A 22,973-nucleotide genomic window follows, 5' to 3' on the forward strand; every position below is an offset into this window, starting at 1 on the left:
TTCGTTTTTGAGCGATTTTTGGTTATATAATCGTCTCTAGCGACTGACGTCCACCCCACTCGTACCACAACCACCGCCGCTGTACGACAGATGGGGCTGTGAGCTCTTCTAAATGGAAGTTTGCTACTCGCCAAAGAAGGAACGAAGAAGAGTAGAAAGGAAGCGAAGAAGAAGCAAGAGTTTTTCGATGCAAGCGTAAGATGTCGATAGTTTTTGTGCCCCAGAAACTTCGCGGCGATGCCAAAATCAACCACGAAACCATACAGAGGGTAAATCGCAACATTAAAAAGGCTGAATTAAGTCAAAATGTTGATTTGTTGCCTCCTCCAATCGTACAATAACATGTTAGTCTAACATTAGCCTCGTCATAGCTAGCTGTCGCTGGTTACAAGACAGCACACTTTTGTCACCCTTCTCCTTATGTTGTTTTCCTTCCCCAGCTACTGGACGAAAACGACCAGTTAATACGATGCATTGTCGAGTACATGCAGAAGGGACGAGCCGTGGAGTGTGTTAAGTAAGTCAAAACACACTGGCAATAAGGTTGGAATTTAAGTCTTACAAGAGTATTATTTTTTTTACTTGCTTAGTTTATTACAAAACTTGAAATGCTTTAAGGGAGTAAGTACTTATTTTTTTAACTACAATGTCATCATTGGCGCGTCCCAATATCTTGTTGCGAGCGTAACATTAAGTCAATTTTGAGGGTTTGCCTCTGCAGATATCAGCAATTCCTGCACCGTAACATTGTGTACCTGGCAACCCTGGCTGACGTCAGCCCTCCCGACAACGCATCTTCATCCTCGCCAGGGACAACTGTAAGGAACGCCTTCAAGAAGCACTTTCATTTCTACTGCTTTTCATCCCTCCTTTTGCTCGTCTGTTGCAGTGCGACCAAAGCTCAGTCTCCACTCAGCCGAGCGCCAACACCGATGAGGGAAGTTGATAAAGACCGTACATACCACTTATTCTAATTATTTATGCCACGCCGTTCTGCCTCTTTGGATTTATTTTTGCACATTATATGAAGACGCATTTGGGTCATACTGAAAAGATGATCGTTTACTTGAAACAGTATTTTACAAGAATAGTGGTGAAGAAAAATGTTGCAAGGTTTCTGAAATTCAAGGTGTAATAATGCAAGGAGAAATGTGTTGAGATTACCAAGATAAAGTCAAAATGATTGCAATTTTTACGAGGATTATTTTGTGATTTACAGTGTGTATGTTATTTTACCAGAATAAAATTGTAATACAGTAACTGTTAAGAGAAATTTTTGACATTCTTTGAAATTGTTTTTGGCAGGAAAAAAAAAATAATTCTGGTAACAAAAAAATATATATAGCTCGAGACAATTTTTTTTCTCATTTTTGTGCAATATTACATTTTATTCTTGTAAAAAAAAACACACACACAACTATCAGTTTTTCTTCTGTATTAACGGAATTGCACTTTAGTTTTTTTTTTTGTTTTTGTTTTTTTCTCACAAGCGGTTGTGTTGTTCATGGATATACTACCTTAGTAAATACAAATAAATGCAAACCACGTTAATTTCTTTCCTTTGGTGTCATTTTGTAATATGAATATTCAAGGACAAAAGAGACAGCACAAACAACTTGCTAGTTTTTATTCTTGTTTTTTCTTTTTCTTTCTTTTTTTGCATTGCTGGTAAGATTTCTAGTCGCCAGCGGAAAAGAACACGAAGCAACGTAAGCCAAGCAGCCCTGCCCCCTTCAGCTGTTACCATTATTTTGGATTCCTCTTGTCGCCATAATAGTTATACCGTTTGGCACGGCGGGTAAAAATAGAAGCTAACAGTTACAAGTCTGTCTTCAGAAAAGTAAAGAAAAGAAAGAAAGGCTTTAAGGGAGCGAACAGACCCCAAAAAAAGCATAACATCTATGTTGATTGTGCAAAGCACATTTAACTATAAAAAGATAGATATATTTATATGTATGTACAGCAAAACTGTAAACATTTTGAAGTGTGTTAGTTTTTTTTTTTTTTTTTTTCTGGTGTCATAAATACAGGCAACATTGGCATCTGCAAACATCACAAAAAAAGATAACATTCGGGGCTTTTGCCGTAAAAACCAATAAAACTTTTTTTTTTTTTTTTAGCATATTTGGTAAAGATGGACGACTTGTGTGCTTCTTTTTTCACATAAATCGGGAAAGTGGAAAATAACCTTGAACTACATTTATTAATACTGCTGAGAAAATAAAACGAGGAGTCGCGGCGTCCAATTTTGCGGGGGCTAAGCGAATGCACGGCCGTTCCGTGTCCTGCTTTGGTTGGGAACAAGTGCTATCATCAGCAAAATGGCACATTTAACATATATCTGTATGTGTGTGTCTTGGATGAGAAAAATAAATCATCATAAACAAAACAAAAAAGTAGTATTTGCGTGTTGACTGTGCTGAGCCTGCTCAAAGCTTCTTTAAAAAAGTAAGGAAAAATGAAAATTGACATTTCATGTACATGCTAGCTGTACATTTGGCAGTTACAGCTCGCTGTACACAAACAAGGTTGGTTTTGTTTTGTTTTCTTTTTTCAAGCAGTCTCCAGCTCTTGCCTTGAAGGGAGGGGCAGATGCCACACTCTCTGTCGGGCAGAGAAACGACCACTTTGTCATATGAATATTAAAAATAGTAGTGAGTAACTTTAGTAGTAGTTGGGAAAGAGAGAAAATGTCAAAATAGGTTTCGTGTGATATACGTAAGCATACCAAGGCCATGCGGAAATGGAAAGTAAATTAAAATTTCAATTGTGACATTAAAAAAAAGTCGTAATGTTACAAGAAAAAATAGTTTGGGATTTTAGTAGTCCGGCAAGTTGGCTGGGCCCACCTAAATAAAGCGTTTTTCTCCTAATAACAATTTGTGTTCAAAAGAGTGATACATTTGCATCACAAAACTCCCTCCTGAGGAAAAAAAAAAAAAAAAAAAGTCAAAGTCCATTACCCCCGGGCACTATTTTTCTGTTCGTTCGTATCACTGCACGGCGCCCTGCATACAGCTGATAGACGCGCACTAATCTACAAGTTGTTGGTCTTTTCGAAGGCAGAAGGCGCGACTATCAGCTGTCTACAGGGTAACGTGCAATGATGCGAACAATCAGAAAAATAGTGCCCGGCGGTAATGGAGTTTAACTTTTTTTCAGGAGGGAGTTTTGTGATACACAAATTGTTTTTGGGGGGGGGTTTCGGAGAAAAAACGCTTTATTTAGGAGGCCCCAGCCAACTTGCCGGACTATTTTCCTATGGTCCAACACCGGACCAGAACTCGTCACAGAACGCTGTCAGGGGTAAGTCAGTGCTGATCGCACACACTGGAGGTGAGGATAAAATAGAGATTCATGTCAAAAAAATCCAAACTATCCCTTTAAAGTATGAACAAAAATGTCAATGTTTGCTGCAAAATTACTTTGTAACATTCTGAGAAAAGTTGAAATGTTATGAGAACAAAAGTCGTAATAAGAGGAAAAAAGTCTTAGCGTGAAAAGGGGTAATATGAATAAAAAATGGTAGCATTACAACAATAAAGTCATACAGTGTCAAGCAACAAGTCACATAATATGAGAAAAACTAAGTTGCTGGTAAAAAAATAAATAAATGCAAATGATTAAAAAAATGTCATGTTACAAGAATAAAGCAGTACAGTAAAAGTTGTAATTGTTACGATTTCTGACTTTGCTGCCACATTCACAGTTAAAATTTCCTCTTAATTTTTTTCTCAAATTGACATACTTATATCAAAGTAAAATTAATAACTAGCCTAAATTTTACGAGAATGAAATTGGAACTTAACCAAAAAAGGAATAAAAACAATTAGGAGAATGAAGCTCGGACTTTGTGGAAAAACATTTAACTATATTCTTTTCATATGACTATGATTATTTTTTTCCTCCACAAACTTTATTCTCTTTAATATTACAAGTTCTGACTTGACCATCATGAAACCAATAATTTTCTTCTTAACGGTTAAGTAAGTTGCAATTTGTAATATTATGAAGCAAAGCTTCTACTTCTTTTTTTTTAATAAAGAAAAACAAGTTCAAAGGTCTAAATTTTCCACTTTGTTTTTGTTTTTTTTAGCATTTGATATTGTATTTATATAGTGAGCGAAAAAAAAAATTTCCCTAGGTTCAACTTTTTTCCCCACAAGAATGTTTCATATTGTAAATTTTAATCAAGGTAAATTTATTTTCTATTTAAGAAAACATTCTCCACAATTTTGACTTTATTCTTGTAACATTACAACTATTTCCAACTTTTTTTTCCCTCATTAAACTCTGGCTTCATTTTTTTGTGAAATTTTGACTTTCTGCTGATCAAGTTCAATTTCATTCTCTAACTAGACTAAGTGCAATTTCTGGAGAAATTGCATGATAATGCTGAAAGCATTGAGAGATAAATGATCAAATTATAATCTCCGGGTTACTGGTCAATGCGCTTTACCAACTGTGACACAGAGCAGTATCAAACACCTGGTAATGATGATAAGTTATATGTATGGAAGTGGGTGTGGCACGTGATACTTAGAAAAAGTTCAGTGACTGTCCCATTGCAAATGAATGGGGAAAAGATGATAATAAATGTTAAATTGTGCAAATACTGTAATTTGGAATCAGACGATATATACCTCGGGAGGCGTGAATTTTTGAAGCTAGTTGACATTTGAACAATGTAAATTGGAAGTATTATGTGGAAGTTGTTAGGCGGCAAAAAAGTGTGTGGAGAATAAAAATCACAATAACATATGTGGGAATGTTGAAGCATTCCCACAAAAATGTCATTTTTCCTGTCCGCATGGCCCCGATAGCGTGCGTGTGGAAGTACGTGAAAAAGATGGCGTCGATAGAGCCAGTGTGTTTACTGTTAGCATGTAGCATGCGTAGCGGCCGGCTCAGTACTGGTGCAGGAAGGACGACCTGTGCTCGTGTTTCAAGGGGAACGACTTGAAGGCCTTCATGCCTTTCAGCTGCTGCTGCTGCTGCTGCTGCTGCTGCTGCTGCTGGGGGGCGAAAGGGAACGCCGAGGAGATGGCGGCCGACGGCGAGCAGTCGGCGCCGGCCGCCGACCACACGGGCGATTGCAGCATCTGCAGGGAGTCGCTCCATTGCGACGACGAGGGCGGCGCGAGATTCATCTGGTGGTACAAGGAAGAGCTGGGATTGGTCACGCCGCCGCCGTGGGCCGAGTGCTGCCACGGCGCTTTGGGAGGCCACGTTTTCGTTTTGCTGTCCTGAGGAAGATGTCACAAAAAAAGATAGAGGGTCAACTACTTTTTTCCTTTTTCATACCAAGTGTTGTGATTTCAAGAGAACAAACAAACAGTAACTTGAAATGTAATTAATATTGCAAAGAAACTAATATTGCCAGTATGAAGTTGAAATATAGGAAAAAGGCAAAAGTTGTAATGTTATGAAAACATTTTCTGAGAATCATTTTTAAAATCTTACTACATTAAGTTGTAGTTGAAATATTTCCCAAGTTTTGACATTGAGCGTAAAGTTGCAATATGAGAAGAAAAAAGTTGGAATACTACCAGATTAAAATTTAATGTCACAAGATAAACAGTGTAAATAAGGAGAAAAAAAATTCATTATCAAAATGGAATTTGTCATGACTTTTTTCTTAAAAAAAATATATAATCATCATTAATATTAATAAGGTAAAACAAGAGGGGGAAAAGTTAAATACTACAAAATATAGTAGAAATGATCATACTATACCATCATAATATGAAGAAACCAAACTTGTTAAAAAATTTTAAAAAAATTGCTACTTTGGCAAATACTGCCCTCTTGTGGCCATTATCAGTAACTACAAATTATAAGAATAGAAAATTGCTATTAATTATATGCAGTTTTAAGGAAAATGCTATATTGGGAAATGTGGAGAAGAATATTTATTTTTATTATCTGTCATTGTTTTTGGGAGTGGAAATTTTATATTATCAAGTCTACTAGTGGTATCTTTCTATTACTTATTATTACTATTACTTATTATTAGTGGTACTTGGTAACTTGGTTCGGTCTGAAAAAAAAAAGTGGTATTGAAAAGCTATTAAAAAAAAAAAACATTTGTAATATTACAATAAAGTATTTGTCAACACAATAAACAACACAATAAAACAACACAATATTACACATGTTTATATTGCAAGGAGTAATGTAGAATAATAATAATAATAATAATAATAATAACAACAACAACACTTCCTGACCATTTTTTTTTTACAAGAATAATGCTGTAATTTTGACAAAACCATTTCTATACTAAAAGAAAAAAAGTTGTAATACCACCAAAATTAACTTGTAGTATTACAACAGGACTAACGTTTTCAGTTTGTATTATGTAAACAATTATGTATACAGTATTATGAGAACACGTAAAGAAAAAAAGAAAAAAGTTATATTACAAGAATTACTCTAAGTTGTATTTTTTTTCAACAAAAAGAAAAAAAAAGATTTTTCCCAAAGAAAAGGATGTACAAAACCTCAATAAAATGTACTGTGTTGTTGCATGCTCTCTACCACCCCCTTGTGGCGCATGAGTGCTTGTTACCTGGCTGTCGTCAGCCATGTGATGGAGGGGCGGCGAGGGCAGTGTGCAAGCTTCCGGCTCTCCGCAGCTGTGTTTCCTGCACACACGCACACATTTTGATGACTGTGTATGACGAGAACTATGAATAATTGCGTATCTTTGTCTATCGTGAGTAAACCCAATAATAAACAAAATAAAATAAAACAAATGAATTGCTATTTTGGTTTGTGGCAGCCATTTTAGGGTCATCTGTGGGTATTCTTCAAAGATGAATTTCTCCTTGAGATGTCATTTTGATGCTAACAAACTTCAACCACATATTGTATATTATTGTGGCCACATTTTCAAATCCCTTGCTTTGTTTTTTTTCCCCCCTGAATGCTAAATTTACCTCCTTTGCTTGACCGCCGCCACGAGGTCAGGTCCAGAGAACATGGAGAAGAGGCTGTCTCCATTGGCGGAGGACGTCTCATCACTGGAACTGGCAGAGTCTCCCTGATTGGCCGACCAGCTGCTGTTAACCGCCTCGCTGACAACGCAAAGAAACAAACACTCTTTGATCCTTCAACATCTGCATTGTCGTTTAGTGCAAGAGGAGGTGCAACCGACCCCTCGCTGTAGTACTCGGGGTGCGCCCAGGTCCTGTGTTGCTCGTCGGGCATGGGCCAGTTGCTGCGAGGGTTGCTGGGGCGACGCGGATGCTGCACCTGACGCTTCTGCTGCATGGCCTGGCTCACACCGGCCACGTAGCGGGCAAACTCCGGGTCGGATCCCACTGGCGAGGAGAGAAGGAGAGGATTGACTTTCTGATCGCATCAGCTTTTTCAATTTTTTTTACCATGCTTGATTTAGTACATGTTCCATATCAGCTTTGACGTTGTACCTGCAGTAGTGTTAATTTCATCAACTAAACAAAACTAAATTTTGTCAATACACATTTTTCACCAGACTAAAACTAGTCATTAATAAACAATAACTGGGACTTAATCAGTATGCATTTTCATACACTAATGAAGACAAAACAAAAATGTACTTCACGTAATAAAAACTGGAAGATGGAAATTATATGATTTTGTAAAATGTTGTCTGCTACTAGCTCCTAACATGGTGCCACAGTAGCCACTTGTTGATATATTGCTTTTATTTTTTATTTTTTCACCAAAAAGATAAGCGAAAATTGTATGTAAAATAGTTTTAGATCTGAAATGTCCGACATAATCTGCTGACAAAAAACATACAGGGTAAAATGATTGTCCTGACTAAACCTAGACTAAAACATTAGTTACTACAACAGTTTTTGTTGACTAAAACTAGATTAAAAAAAGTTATGTCTTAAAAGCTATTGTCATACAACAATCAGTCACAGTCATTTGTTTCATTTTATAAACTGACATAATTTTTTGTGTAACACTACAAAAGCAAATAAATAGAATTACTTCAATATTACTTCCAATTACATCAATATTAATGTGTGCTTCAAAAACTCAAAACATAAAATGTTTTAAAACTTTAAAATTGAAGACATAGTATACATTTTTTCATAGAAACGTATGCAAAACTGAGTCAGTTGCTGGACAGAAATGTTTTACGCAAGTAAAAGTAAGCTCATAAGTCTTCTTCGGCTGAAGACCTCCGTACAGTTCCCAGCCACTCTTATCAGGCGCTCCCCCTAGTGGCCCGCCGAGTAATTGCTCAATAAGTAATGAACAATGGAGATGACATAGCGATACTTGGCGTAGGCGTATCGATAATCTATCGGGAGACAAAGTATCATGATTTATTGCGATATAAATATATCGTCACACTCCTATATGATAAAAACTAACAAGTGTGATTGAAACTGTATTAAAACTGAGACGAAATTTAAAACCGTCTAAAATGAACACTAACCTGCAGGGTCAAAAGGCAGCGTGTCTCCCAGGACCCCGAAGATGCCGTCACTCTGCTCCCGGTTGGGCCATGTGTTGTTGCGGGGCCCCTGCGGCTTTTGGCCCAGCACCTCGGACATGACGCTGTCCATGTACGTGCTCACCAGGCCCAGGCTGTACAGATCCGAGCTCAGGTCCGGCAGCCCCGGGGAGCCGCCCCACTGGCCGATGGGACCCAGGGGCGACAACCCTCCCGGCGGAGGTTGCTGGCTGGATGTGCCCGGTGGCCACTTGCTGGATGGCCTCTGCTGCGGGGGAGGAAGTTGAGCGGGCGGCGGCGGCTGCTGCTGTCCGATGGGCTGCAGGAGGTGCTGGTAGTACTGCAGCGCCTGGGAGGACGGCTGCTGGGGTGCAGGCGGGGGAGCTTGTTGTTGTTGTTGTTGTTGTTGTTGTTGTGACGGTGGCGGCGCCGGAGGCTGGGACAAGGTCTGCGCGCCATGGGAAAGAACCGGGGAGTAGGGCTGTGCAATTAATCGAAATTCAATTACAATGTCAATTATTGCACTCCACAATTACAAAATCAGCATAATCGTAACAAAAGAAAAATATTATTAATACTGATTTTTGAGTTGTTTAAATTCATACATTTGCACTTTTTTTTAAATGTTAAAATAATTTAATACATTTGTTTCATCCAAAAGGAACTTGTATAATTAGTGTTTCAAGGAATTGTATTTTTTATTAATATATTTTTATTTTACATTAAAACATTTTCCTGTTTTGTACCAAAAAAATTAAGTGTACATGTTGCACTCCAACTTCAAGTTTTTGCCAACATAAATAAATATTATAACTATATATTATCATAAATTCAGTTTGGTCCAAACGGAAATTACATAATTATAGTATTTGATTTTTTTTTAAAATTGGTCTTAATATTTTTTAAATGTGTAAACATTTTCTTGTTTTCTACCAAAAAATAAATTATCGTCCTAATGCACAGTGCACAAACTGCACTCGAATGTCAAGTTTTTGCCAACATAAATAAATATATATTATTATATACATTCTGTTTGGTCCTAAAGGAATTTACATAATTATAGTGTTCCTATTTTTTGGTCTTAATATTTTTAAATGCTTAAACATTTTCTTGTTTTGTACCAAAACATAATTGTTTGAATAATCACGATTTCAATTATTGTCAAAATAATCGTGATTATTATTTTTCCCATAAAAAAGCAGCCCTACCGGGGAGGTCGGCGAAGGTCCGGCAGGGGGTTTGAGCTCGGCGGGGTTGGCGGACGCCACCGAGTTCCTCCTCTTGATGAGCGGGGAAGCCTGCTGGGATTTGCCCATGTTGAATCCTGAGAGAAAGTCGATGACGTCCTGCATCTCCTGGTCGGTTGGGAGGTTCATGCCCTGCTCGTCGCACGCCAGACCGTTCGCCAGTGGGTTCGGGGGTTCGCCCATGTGCAGCAAGCTGTGGAGGCGACTCTCGCCGTGGGCCGAGATCTTGGCCCTGTCCTCGGAGGCCGTGGGCACGCTGCGGGAGGGCGTGCTGGGGATGGAGAAGCTGCCGCCGCTGTTTGAGCTGGACGACACCTTCTTGGTGAACTTGGACGTCAGCTTGGAGATGGTCTTGGGGAGGCCGCTCGAAGCTTTGGAGTTGCTGCCCGGCGGCAAATCTGCGTGGCTGCCAAAGTCCGAGCTCTCCCGCTGGAGCTGGATCTGGATAGTTGGCAAGGATTGCTCTCTATGGACGGGACAGAAACAAGTACAGTCAACCCTGGTTCGTTGCAAAATATACATTCAAAACAAAATCAATGGTGCATGTAAAATAAGAAAGACATCACAGTACTACTGTACTACTGTAAAAATCCATGAAGAATTGATAATACTTGTAGGTTATAAAAATGAAACATCTCCCATTACTCCAGACAGATATCATCACATTTTGAAGTGCAGTAAAATTTCCCAGAGGGAGCCATCCCAAAGGGATCAATAAAGTCAAGTCTAAGTCTAAGTCTAAGTCTTGAATTTCCAACTACTTCAGCAATCAGAAAGAATAGCAACACGTTTTTATTCAAGACCACCAAGACAAACGGAAAGTAACGAAAAAAAACAAATTAAAAAAACAAACAATGTTGTTCGCGAAATAAAACAAAAACACAAAAAACAAAAACTCAAATGTTTGAACGTGTCACAGGTGTAATGTCATCTAGCAGCAGCCAATAGGAAAGCACCTTCAGATGACGTCACGTCACTCCTAGGCGACAAATTTGCCTGCTTAACTCATTTAACTCAACCAAAATGCAACACTAGGTAAGAAATGTGTTACTTTGTTTCATTTTACCATGATGTTTATTAGTGTTCTTCCGATACCGATACGGCATTAAAACAGTGGTATCGGTATCGGTGAGTACTCAGAAATAACATGTCGATACCATTAATTCCAACACTAATATAGGATTTTGGATGCAGCATATTGTGTCTTGCTCGTGCACGACATTCATTGATATGTGACATGTTCACTGCATGCCAATCTAAGATACCCTGTTGGCCCTTGAATGCTCTGAACCAATGGCAGGACAGCTTTTTCATGTTGAGGGGAAAAAAACCTTAGGTATCGGTATCGGCCGATACTTTAAAGCTGGGTATCGGAATCGGTATCGGGGACCAAAAAACAGTCTCGTAACAACACTAGTGTTTATTAAATATCACACACAAGTAATACACATTAAAAAAAACTATTACTGAAACTAAAACTAAGTATTTTTGTAACTAAATAAAACTAATCCAAACTAACAGAATCACCCTGACAACTAAAACTAACTAAATTTTAAAAAACAAAACTGAAAATGAAATAAAACTACCGTAAAAGGAAAATTCCAAAACAATAATAACTACAACTCACTTCCTCTCCTTCCATCTATTGATGTCGAACACGGCTGTATAGAGCACATCCACCAGGCCGAGCGTCTTCTCCGGATCAAGGCTACGCTGGAGCAAGGACATGGTTGCCGGGTCCTCCTTCAGACACCTGAAAACAAACAAGCAAGCACGCGCAGCCATTTTCAAGTCAATATTACCCTTTCAGATGCAACTGGTTCTATGGGTTTTTTTTTCACACAAATCCCCTCGAAATGCAAGATGAAATTTTCTCTTTTGTGTGCGAGATAATGGCTTGTGAGTATTTTTTTTAAATAGTCGCTTGGGAGCCGAAGCGTCGAAAGACCATTAAAAGCACAGTGATAAATTAGTGAATTGTCACTCAGAATGACCTGAAGTTAACTCTCAAACTCGCAAGTCCTGCTTGACAGTGCAGGCAGGCCACCTGAGGCACCAGATGACGAGCTGATATTCAAAATGAAGATGGAAAGAGCTTCAAGGGTACTGGTGGGGAGCTCAGACTGGTTTTCTATGTTTGCGTTTTGGAGGCTTCCAATCATTACAGCTGTCCAAACCTGGAAACCAAACACGCCACTCCCTCTAGTTCAAATAGTATGCCCTATAAATCACAAAGTGGCGTCTCATTGAATGTCAGTCACATCCTGCTTTTTTTGTTCGTTTACAGTACACGGAAATCAAACATCAAGCCCTTTCTTGACATTTGTCCATTTTTGTTTACATGTCTCCTTTTTTCGTTTTAATATGTGCAACTTGGGGTAGTGTGGCCTCACCACGTGGAAGGAACCTGGACCACCAGCCGGGATCCTTCAAGGGTGATGTGAGGCGCATACAACTCCTTGTTCTCGATCTGAGCCGTGTCGACCACCACCTGAGAGGAAACACACACATACTACTGTTAGTGTCTGATATATATAATGTTTAAAGTGTCAGTCAACCTTAAACATTTCTTGACAATAATATGTCATATGTGACCTCACTAGTCTAAACATGATATTCTGATTAATATTATATTCTTTGAATACGAGTTGTGAAGCAAAATCCAGCCAGTTTATCCATCTCAGGGGGCAGCCATTTTGGCACTTGCTGTTGACCCAACAACCAATCAGAGCTCACCTGTTTTCTGAAGTTGCACTGTGATTGGTTATTACCTGAGACCTGAGCAACATTGACGTCATCTTCAGTCGAGAGCAATTGGCAAAATTGCCGCCTTCTGAGATAGCTAAAAAGGGCTGGATTTTGCTGCTTAACTCATATTCCACTAACGCTATATTAACCTGTATACCATATTTAGACAAGTGGGGTTGCATAGAACATATTATTGTCAAAAAAAAAATTTGAGGGTTGACTTTCATTTAAATAATGCAATAATTTCTTCTATTCTGGAATAAGTAAGTTGGTCAAGTGTTGTGAAAACTTTCCAGATGCACTGTAAGTATTCCAAGTGTGTTCCATTTCAATAAATCTAAAACAACATCCTTCATCTACTTTCGGTCTTTCATATCACCACCAAGAAAGGAGAAGGAGGGAGTTTGTGGGGGCGTCCCTTCAGGCGCCCCATGACAAAAACCAAGTTCTTTGAAAGGCCTTGGCTCCTCGAGAACTTTGCAGCTGGGCCAAAAGGAGGAAGGGGACATGCGATGTCTATTTCCTGCACTGCAGGAAGTCACTCCATTGTTGTTGGGGAATTAAAAACCTCACACATGAGAAGAGAGAACAGCACTGAGGAAGAGATAAGGTGAAACAAACGGTTCTTTTTAGGCGCTGGTGTACGATTGCAGTCTGACAGTGACTAGTAGTCGCGTGTTTTGAAAGATTTGTGGGTTGATAAGAAGAGAAGGGCCTATCTGTCGTCATCAGTCAGATTGTTTTACAGCGAGCGGGCATGGGAAACACTCCAGACCACACCGAGGAAATAAACTCTGCATAAGCGTAAACACGCTGGTGTTACTCTGCAAAGATGACACCCTCTCTGGGAAGGGAGGGGGGAGGGGTTGCTGGAGGGGCCATCCCAGGCGAGTCCATCCTTCATCCAGATGTAAACGGGAACGTTGCTTCCACTTTTCTCTCACCAGTGTTGGCTTACAACGTTCGGATACCTCAAAACAACCTGGGTGACCTAGGCTTATTCAAAATACAGAACTTGGGATGAAAACAGAAAATGGATCTCATCCATTATAAGGTAAAACTGCTGCTAAAATAAAACCATTAAAGGGGAAGTTAACTCAGAATTACTTTATAATACGCTGTATAACGCCCCCACTAATCTATGCATGGCATCCTGATTAATATTGTGTTTGTGGAATATGAATTTAGCAGCAAAATCCACCTGTTTTTAATCCATCTCAGACGGCAGCCATTTTGCTACATGTTGACTGAAAATGACATCAGTTGTTACCTGAGCCCTGAGTTAACTGTGAAGTCATAAATTGACAGCAAGTGACAAAATAGCCGCCCCCGAAGTTGGATAAAAACAGGTGGAATTTATATTCCTCAAACGTAATATTAATCAGAATACCGGGTTTAGACTAGTGAGGCATATTATTGTAAAGAACATTTTTGGGTTGGCTTTGCTTTTAACAAAAAGGTCACAAAAGCACATATTAGCTTTCACTTATCGAAACAGGCCCCGCCCACTTGCAACCCAAAGTCAAAGTCAAACGTGAAACAGCGGGGGGAAGACTGTACTCACCAGACCAGCCTGAGCAAACAACAGCTGGACGGCCGTCTTGCAAGCTCCCCTCCAGCTGGATGGACACACTTGGTTGAGCACTTCGGTGACAGGGGAATCGTCCCTGGGGGTCACCCCGTTTTGGCCCAGCGCCTCCTTAATGAGCTGCAGCATGGTTTGCTGAGAGGACACACACCCACGCACACGCACACACATGTATCTTCATCTAAAAGACGAATTTCCGTGTGACGGTATGAAAAGTGGCCATACCATCTTCAGTTTTAGGTTCTCCGCCGCAGACTCGTTGAAGGATACGCCCTTGAGGAAATGCGAGCCGATCTGCACGGGGATGGTGGGCAGCTCGCACTGGATGGGCTGGGAGGTGGTTTGCATCCGACCAGCCTGTTGGGCCTCTGCCTCGCCGCAACAGCCCTTAAAAAAAATAAAAATAAAAAATAAAAAATAAAATAAAAAAGGAGCGCGTCATGTGTTGTAAAAAAATAATAATAAATCGCCCATCATTCAAAATGGTGTTTGGGAGATACGGCCCACCTGCAAGGCTGCCTCCACGCATTTGGGATTGAGATGGAAGCCGGCCTTCAGCGCGTACTCACTGTGGCCCAGGCTCTCCAGTGCTGCCTTGTACACCTGTGGCCAGAGAGACACTGAAGTCAGTGCATCTGCATCAACAACAAAGGATGGATGATAGATGGACAATTCCATCAGCCGCAACCTATTTTAACGCTAAGAAAACCCAATCAAGAGGGCGTCCAAATATTTACCTGTAAAGCGCTGTCAATGTTCATGTTGAGCTCCTTCAGCTGGTGCTCTGGGATGTTGGTGTTGTGCGAACAGAAGAGCTGCTGGACCTGGAGGCCTGCCAGGCAGCCGTCACGACCCCTCTCCCGCAGCCTCGACATGGCCTGAGGGTGCAGCAACATTCTTAAGATGTTTTTTTTTATTCCCGCAGCAGTCCAAAAGTATAACAACAAATCTGTTTTCATCAGGCGATTTTGCAATGTTTGCAATGTATTTTGCAATTTTTTTTTGACAGATATTCCCGAGAAACTACAATTTAGGAGTCCAACTTTTTAAAATGGGGTAACTTCAGTGAGTGAGTTCTGGCCATCCTAAACAAAGCCAGAAGATATTCTACACATATCGATCCCAGCTGCCCCCCAGACACTCTACAAACCAAAGCACAGCAAACCTCTCTGCTTCATTGTATGCAAACAAGGCAGAAAATGGACCGGAGGGACTGATTAGCTGGAGGACAGTTGAGCTCCTATTACAATGGGCCTCTCTCTCTCTCTCTCTCTCCCTTGCATGGTCACAGTCAGGAATTGTGATAGACACAAAGGGTTCTCAAACTATTTACAGGGAAATTAATTTTTAAGAACAATCCTAACATCAATTCAATAGCATTTTTTATTATTCGAGAAAAGGCCCTTATTTTAAAAAACAAAAACAATAAAGTACTTGAAAAAAAAAAGGTAATTTATTACTGAGATATGTATTAATGCAGGGTTAGGAGATTGATGCGATATTGTCGCAATCATATCAGTGCTTTTAACTGGCCAATAGCTAAACTCAGGTTAAATAGTACCACATAATTTATAATAAATTATTTTGGCAGAACCCCAAGCTTTAGCTCACTAGGTGGTCTGGCAGTTTGAGAACAACTGGTCCATTCTAGTTATTCTTAATATGGCCTTCATCGTGTCATACCTCAGCTGCAGCTTTCCACGAGCGGGAGGCTTCCTCAAGCTCTGTGAGCGGCCCCAGCTCGGCGCATTGGGCCCGAACGCTGGCTGAGCGCTCTTGGGCCTGCGCCAGAGCCTCGGCCAGACAGGACTGGGCCACGGGTTGGACCTTCTGCAGGGTCTGCGAAAGGAACTGGAAGTGGACCTGCATCACCATCAAGAAGCACCGACCCAGGACCTGGAAGGGAAGACAAGAATATTCGTTTAGCAGCCAGCTTGAGTTTTACATTAGAACGTTAAGAATTGTGTTGTCTTTGAAAGGCAAAGTCAAGGATGTTTTTCAAACAAGCTACTATTAGAAGAAGCTTGAAGTTCACCATGGGAAAACAACAAAAGTGGAAGGGAACTCCCAAATATTTAGCAGTAAAGAGCAGAACATAATTTTTAAAAGACATTTTCATCAGGCAACATCCTAGCAAACAACATTTATGTTTGGAAAATTTCATCGCACAATACGTAGTCCAATCAGATTATGTAAAAATCCCAGAGTGACCGCTAAGTGAACCGTAATGAATTTAGAGTGGGCCAGACTACCAAACTATACAAGTGTGAACACAGTTTACATAGGAGGTTGTTTGTATTTGGTGACAGTGCAGTCACCACTTGAAGTTTATTTTGTCGTCCTACTCACAGAACACAAGAAACAGGACACCCTCCAGTTTACCACCATTTCTTTTTCAGATCCCTGCTGGAAATATCTCACCGTAGTCAAGACAGGTGCATGTTTACTCAACAGCCTGTGGTCATTACATTACGATGTAATGCATTCCACATTATTTATGTCACGAAACCGATATGTATGCATGGATTGCGTGGAGGTTAACAGTAGGAATCGGGACAGAAAGGTAAACCATAGACCCGGTGTGGTCAAGCTTGTAAAACATGTTTGTTGAGTCAGCGCTATATAAATAAAAGCTTTATCACATGTTCGCGTCGGATTTAGACACCCAAATCAAATGTTGAGGCAGAAAAACTTGAATGGCACTTTTCTATACAGCACCAAACGTTTGCAATTTAGCCAGCCAAAGCATCTTTTCGGGAGTTTATGGTAGGCTTATTTTAAACTGCGTTATTTTCTGGCAGCTTACAAGGTCATTACACGACCAGTGGGAGGCAAAGTATGACCTTTATTGACCTGTGTTCCAAACCTGGGTCACTGCATTTTTCATTTGGTTGAAAAAAAAGACCCCAGAAAATTGACATTAACTTATGTAATTTTAAGGGAAAATACTGTACGGGGATGTACGAGGATGCCTGCACATTACTACATTGGCAGCCATTTTCTCTTTTAATAGACACACTATTGTGGCATATTTCGACCATATTGAAATGTCTTGGATTTCTCTTTCTATTTTTTTTTTTTTTTTAATTTGTGTAGTTTGAGCAGACGTGGATGTCAATACGTCAGGGGTTACCAACATGGTGCCACCAGGAACATGGCTGCCCCAAAGGACCATATTGAGTAGCCCGTGGGCCTGTTCTAAATAAAAATAGCTCACTGGTGAAGACATTTTTAGTTCCTAGGAATGTTGAAGTTGAAAATGTAAACACTTGCTGAGATTTATAGTGTTGCATCTTGATACAGTATTTATATTTCCTAATAATTGTGAGATATCACTAACCCTAACCCAATAGGTAATTTGAGGATATTTGTTATTTTTATCAACTGGAAGCCCTTCGCATTACATTAGTATTCAAGAAGTAGTTTTCAGTTTCAAAATGATGGATGGCCTAGATAGGGAATATGGTCCTATCTGTGCATTACATTGCACTCGCATTGGCAGATATCTGATTAGTATCACATTTGAAATAGGCCCAATTACAATCTAAAGATATCCAATTCATGCATTTTTTTTGTATCTCTATCTATGCAGCCATGACACATCTCAGTTAACAACTGGGGAATTGTGATCCTTGAAAGATGCAGAAGTTTCGACATCTAGTGATGACATAAAACCCATAAGAACTCAGTGGGAATAAAGCATGCAATGTAGACAGACAGAGAACAGACCAGCGAACAAGACACATGGCCTGCCAATGAAATTTGGACTCATTCCATACAACCAGAGCAAGCATATGTCATCATTTGAACAACAGCTTGACAGGAAGACAAGCAAATGTTACAAAGTCATGCACAGCAACAAAGTGGAGAAAAAAAAGAATACATGGCCGCAGTTCCAGATAATGGAGAACACATGAGATTGGCTGTGCGGGATCCCACAGTCATGGAAAATATGAAGAAGAAAAAAATGATAATGGGCCCCTTTAGCCCAAATAAGGTGAATCATGAAGCTATCAACATGTGTCATTCTATTTGTCTGAGAACACCTGCAGTATTGCTGCTGTGGAGGGCTGTGATGCATGAAAATCTAGATCTCCTTAAGGGGGTTAGACTTTGAAATCGTAACCAGATGGCTACTTTGAACGCAGTGCCAAAGATTAAAATCTGGTGGGTTACCGTAGCTATTTTCTACCAATAGCTCATCTTTAAGGAACTCGGTTTTCACTACTTGAATAATGACTTTCATCAACTAGTTGTTGTTTTAATGAGACTTAGATTAAAAAGTTGTCTTTAATGGCATATAGAAATGTCTCGTGGAGTTGTACATGAGAGACAAAATGAAAGACTTGCAAGACAACCTTCCAATCCAAAGTTGAGCAAAATCTTTTCAGGCATATTTTTTTGTTTTATATTTTGAGACTTGAACGCCAGTTAAAAGAATGTTAATGAATAAAATGTTAATTAATTAAATCCACGAAGTTTAACTAAGTGTCTGTGATTCCATTTATTATCTGATGTGATGACACTTGAGTGGCAAATTGTGTCAGTGGCTCTCATAATTACTGAGCGCATTCTTTTGTAAAGGAGGTTGCCATGTAGTGAGCTTTGATCGACGTCATCTGGACGCACATCCGCAAACGGGTTGTGTCAAAGGATTCTGGCAGTTAAAGTTCCGTACATGTGACAATAGGTGGACCTATAATGCTGCATTACTTGTGAATGGGACAGATGGTTGAGCAGCTTGAACTGAAATCATGATGCATACCAGGTAAATAAAAAAAGGTACTACTTGATTTATAGACACTATTGCTCACACATACTAGAAATAACCAAAACAGCAATATCAAAAGCATGTTAATAGTCTCTGTGTTGAGTCTTCATGTTGCAAACAGGTTCCACGTGCAAGTGTCAAAGACGATCTGACGTTTTGTGGAATATAGTGCGTAACCAAATAGCCCATTCATAGATGTCATTGTTCACACAAGTGGATTAAATTGTTAATTGGATGCCATTGTTAACTCTGTAGCTAATAGTAGCACAAGAGTATCAATATAGGTTTCCGGTGTAAAGCTCAATCCACAAAGGTCTGTGTTGCCACTTGACATAAATTGTAATATATCGTCAGACTTATAGTTTTACATCAATAAATCCTTAATAGAAAATATGTAGCGACTTTAATGGTGCTTATTTAGCTGCAGAATCAAGCTAAGATTTGGGTGGAAAAAATGTTTTCCTTATTGATCTGAAATGTAGACGGGTGAAGGAAATAAAATGAGATGAGCGCAGCCAGAGAAAAAAAAAATGGAGTAAAGCCTCAGTCACATACCACAACTCCCTCAACTCACTATTGTATTTGCCCCGTTTTCCTTTTTGAAGAGTTCATAGAACAAACTGCTGCCAGACTGCATTCTTCTCCTCTCAGACAGGCAGGAAAAAAAGAAAAAAAATCCTCTTCAGTCACAAATACCTTTTGTACCAAGACTTCGTATTTTGGCAGCTAATAGATTGGCATTTTGTTTTCCTCTGAGACCATGTTCTGCACCAAAAGTCTTCCTAGGGCTACCTCCCATGTAAAACCTCATCCTAATGAGATCAGTGTTTTGTAAAATACGTATCACGAGTTTGCTTCCCTGGTTCAACAAACGCACCCCTATGCATGCGACCAGACTGCCAAGGCGTGCGGTCAAAATGAAGACTCACGCTTCCTCTAATATTCATGCGCGCATATTTGGGGACCACATAGAGTCATGTTTTCACCAACGTGCACACACGTTTCCTGTTTTGGCCAACAAAGCCACATCCACGGTAGAGGTGCTCTCCGACAGCAACCTGACCACAGTTCCCACAGATCAGAATTGTTCGGGGGGGGGGGAATTAAAATGTCGTCCAATTGTAGATGTCAATCAGATCTGTAGATCTTGTAAATTGGTACCCTAGTAAATCAAGGTACCACTGTACTTTGGTCCTCTCAATAAGCAGGTGTAACTTTTTCTCAAAATATGCATGTGTGTTCGAGCAAATGGCTGCCTTGTCGACACAGGAAGTTAAATACATTCAGTGGTGAGTATGAAGATCATGTAGAATGCCACACGTTTTTCACACGTCACCCTCAGGTTCTCACACTATGCTAACATAGGGTGGGGAACTTCAGCTGGAAAACACTGATTCATCAAGTCGGCCATCGGACTGGAGGGCACACAGACATAACTGCATATTAGCAATAAGGCTAGAAGGGCTAAAAAGGAACGGTGATGACCAAGCTTCAAAACATAGCTTGTGGTTCTCTTGGTTCTAGGTAACAGAACACAGGTGCTCAACAAGTTAAGTGTTGTAGTTGCGTTAATAATTGGAATAGAGACGTTTTCACTCAGCAAAAATGACCTCCAATAGTGGCATCACAGTATTAACTCCATTACCAACCATGCCATTGAATCAATGAATTATGCCTGGCTATCACTATATGCTACTAGCATACGAGAAAGAAAAACAAAACACTGCTCTGACCAAAATAACACAGACATAAAAGTAATGTCATACTGCTATTAGAAATTCTGGTGAAGTTCCACGACCTACCTCAACATCTTGCAGGTTGAAGTCGTTCTGATCTTTGAAGTTGGCGGCCCCGGCGCTCAGCTCCATCAGCATCTTGGCGATCTCCGGCTTAATGGCCGCTGTCAGCCGGCTGGCCGCCTCCATGACGTGTTCCTGCACGTCCTTCAGTTGCATAGCTGCTTTGGAGTAGTGAGAGTTCCTGAACACGCTGCTGAACAGGTCGGTGAGGAAGGCGCTGGCCCGGCAGAACACGTTGAGGGCGTCCAAGTATTTGGAGATGCCCTGCTGGATGTCAGCCACCGCGGTGGTGGGAGAGGCGGAGGGCGGGTGGCAGCCGCCCGTTAGGCCCATGGGCGAGGAGGCCGAGCAAGAGGAGGACAATGAGGCGCTAAGGGTCCGGCTCAACTCAGGCATCTGGTACTGCTGGTGCTGTTGGACTTTCTGCTTGGACCCGCCGAGCAAAAAGCGACGCTTGTAGTCCATTTTACTTTGTTGCACGCTGCAACAATACATAGGTGGTGCACCAGCACCGGAAGATCCTTTTTCTGTTTCTGCTTCGCTTTTCCCCACTCCAAAAATGAAAAAATGACCTCTCGACCACACGCGACAGTCCAGGTCACGTAAAAAGACCACTGAGGGATTCTGCCTGCCGGAGGCTCATCTCAGTGCGCCTTGGGGGAATCCAAAGGTAGGAGTGGCGAGCAGAGAGGGCCAGGAGCCAATGTGAAGTGTTTACATGCAGGCCAGCTGCATATAAAGAGACATGTCTCCAAGATTCTGGTTCAGCTTCAAAAACTGGTCCTAGAGCCAAGGTTTAAAGTGCATGAGCCTTCCTTCAGAAGAGGGGGAAAAAAAATATTCTTCATAAAGTCTGTAGCTTTTGTACATATAGAAACCCTTCACTGATGAAAATAGAAAATAATCAGATTGAAGCCAACAAAACACTGGTCAACAGCATGGAGGTTACAAAATGTTTAAAAAAGAAACCAAAAAAAGAAAATCAAAACATGCAACCCGATTCCGGACTGTGATGATGAGGCGGATCCGGTCCGTCTCAAGGTGCGCCTCTTTAAATGCGCCACTTGGCTCCGTATGTCCACCACCCCCACCAGACGGGCTTCCTGCTTTGCCCGTCCGTGTGCCGGCTGAGGTAGGTGGGACTTGCCCGCGGATGCAGATTACAGCGACAAGACCACAAATGTATCTGTAAGGCCTCTAGGTCATTTCCTAAGGGAAAGGAAAAGAGACAAGAAGGTTAGCAATGCAAAAGAGGAAGGATGCGCTTCATTTATGGCCCAGAATAACCTGAGCTGACTTTTCCCACTTAAAAACACAAGGCCAACATTAATTGCTTTGAGTGGACGTTACAATTTTGTTGGATGAACCAGTCAGAGAGGAACAAAACTTTCAACCACACAAAAAACAATTAGCTAGTTCTCCACTTCAAATCTGCAAAAAGCATCACCTTGAACGCACCAGCTACAATGAGACAACGTAAGAAAAAAATGCTTTGTTCTCAGCGGCCAAAGACAAAAAAAAAACACATTACTCAATGACATTGTGACAGCTAACGGCTAACTGTAGTTAGTGTAGTTTAGTTGCTCGGCGGCAGCTGTGACTTGTACTGTTCAAGACAATGACCACGTCAGAGTGTCGATCAGTTCTTGCAAGAGAAGAGGCCATTGTTTTGCGAGAGACAGAAAAACATTGTCCAAATCACAATCGCGTCATTCAACAGACAGATGCAACCGGGTCTTGCCACTGGACTGAATTTATTCATTTGTGCGCTGGTGTAGACATTTGGTAGCGGGGATATCTGAAAGGAACCAGAATTCTGCTGACAGATGACATCACTGCCATATCCACATTTTTTTTGTACAAAAACAACCCAAACTGTCTGACACAGTCATATATTCAATATTAATTATTTTTATCAATTGGTCAAAAAGTAACGATATTAGTACCTGAAATCTAACAAAGCAACCAAAGTGGACTACATGGATAAAGGTATTTGGATAGCTGGCCATTACAAGTAGTAGGAGAAAACAGTTCACTTCTTTCCACAAGATTTTTTAAATTTGAGAGGTTCTGGGTTTGAATCTAGTGCTTGTGTTGGATTTCTTCTCCCACATTCCCAATATACATGTTGTTTTCATTGAACACTCTGTCCATAGGTGTCAATATGAATGTGAATGCTTGTTGTGCCCTATGACTGATTTATTATCTGATTCATCGATTAAAGTGAAAACGAATACTGAATAGATGAATTGATTATTAAAATAATTAGTTGCCCACCAATCATATCGCACACATATTTGCTGGGTTTATACTTTCCGTCACTTATCAGTCTGTGGAATAGACGTTGCTATCTGGTATCACA

The 22,973-nt window shown here is 40.4% G+C and overlaps 2 protein-coding genes across 5 annotated transcripts in view; one reads left to right on the forward strand and one right to left on the reverse strand.

Annotated features, from left to right (window-relative positions):
• The first annotated feature begins 70 nt into the window (after positions 1 to 70).
• ss18l2 (ss18, like 2) lies at positions 71 to 2,378 on the forward strand. Its single transcript, XM_077519677.1, has 4 exons — positions 71 to 269; positions 441 to 517; positions 722 to 818; positions 890 to 2,378. Exons 1-4 carry the CDS (start codon positions 201 to 203, stop codon positions 944 to 946), a joined length of 300 nt encoding a protein of 99 aa, XP_077375803.1. The 5' UTR covers positions 71 to 200; the 3' UTR covers positions 947 to 2,378.
• The window catches only part of garre1 (granule associated Rac and RHOG effector 1), a 30,328-nt gene continuing 8,967 nt past the window's right edge, over positions 1,613 to 22,973 (reverse strand). For 3 of the 4 annotated variants that reach the window (XM_077519669.1, XM_077519672.1, XM_077519671.1), the window contains exons 2-15: positions 20,615 to 21,820; positions 15,725 to 15,937; positions 14,779 to 14,919; positions 14,549 to 14,644; positions 14,267 to 14,428; positions 14,018 to 14,176; positions 12,099 to 12,196; positions 11,333 to 11,458; positions 9,667 to 10,171; positions 8,441 to 8,939; positions 7,160 to 7,325; positions 6,942 to 7,079; positions 6,572 to 6,647; positions 1,613 to 5,246 (exon numbers count right to left, since the gene is read on the reverse strand). In XM_077519669.1, coding sequence (XP_077375795.1) covers positions 4,908 to 5,246; positions 6,572 to 6,647; positions 6,942 to 7,079; positions 7,160 to 7,325; positions 8,441 to 8,939; positions 9,667 to 10,171; positions 11,333 to 11,458; positions 12,099 to 12,196; positions 14,018 to 14,176; positions 14,267 to 14,428; positions 14,549 to 14,644; positions 14,779 to 14,919; positions 15,725 to 15,937; positions 20,615 to 21,106 — 3,210 coding nt within the window. In that variant the 5' untranslated portion in view covers positions 21,107 to 21,820 and the 3' untranslated portion in view covers positions 1,613 to 4,907. The remainder of the gene's footprint in view (positions 5,247 to 6,571; positions 6,648 to 6,941; positions 7,080 to 7,159; positions 7,326 to 8,440; positions 8,940 to 9,666; positions 10,172 to 11,332; positions 11,459 to 12,098; positions 12,197 to 14,017; positions 14,177 to 14,266; positions 14,429 to 14,548; positions 14,645 to 14,778; positions 14,920 to 15,724; positions 15,938 to 20,614; positions 21,821 to 22,973) is intronic. The other variant, XM_077519673.1, reaches the window with a different exon arrangement.

Source organism: Festucalex cinctus, chromosome 4 (genome assembly GCF_051991245.1).
Source record: "Festucalex cinctus isolate MCC-2025b chromosome 4, RoL_Fcin_1.0, whole genome shotgun sequence".
NCBI classification, from domain to species: domain Eukaryota; kingdom Metazoa; phylum Chordata; class Actinopteri; order Syngnathiformes; family Syngnathidae; genus Festucalex; species Festucalex cinctus.

Coding starts and splice junctions, on each gene's coding strand:
- ss18l2 (XM_077519677.1), top strand. CDS start 201: ATGTCGATAGTTTTTGTGCCCCAGAAACTTCGCGGCGATGCCAAAATC. Junction 518..721: donor CGAGCCGTGGAGTGTGTTAA/GTAAGTCAAAAC, acceptor TTGCCTCTGCAG/ATATCAGCAATTCCTGCACC. Junction 819..889: donor CATCCTCGCCAGGGACAACT/GTAAGGAACGCC, acceptor CGTCTGTTGCAG/TGCGACCAAAGCTCAGTCTC.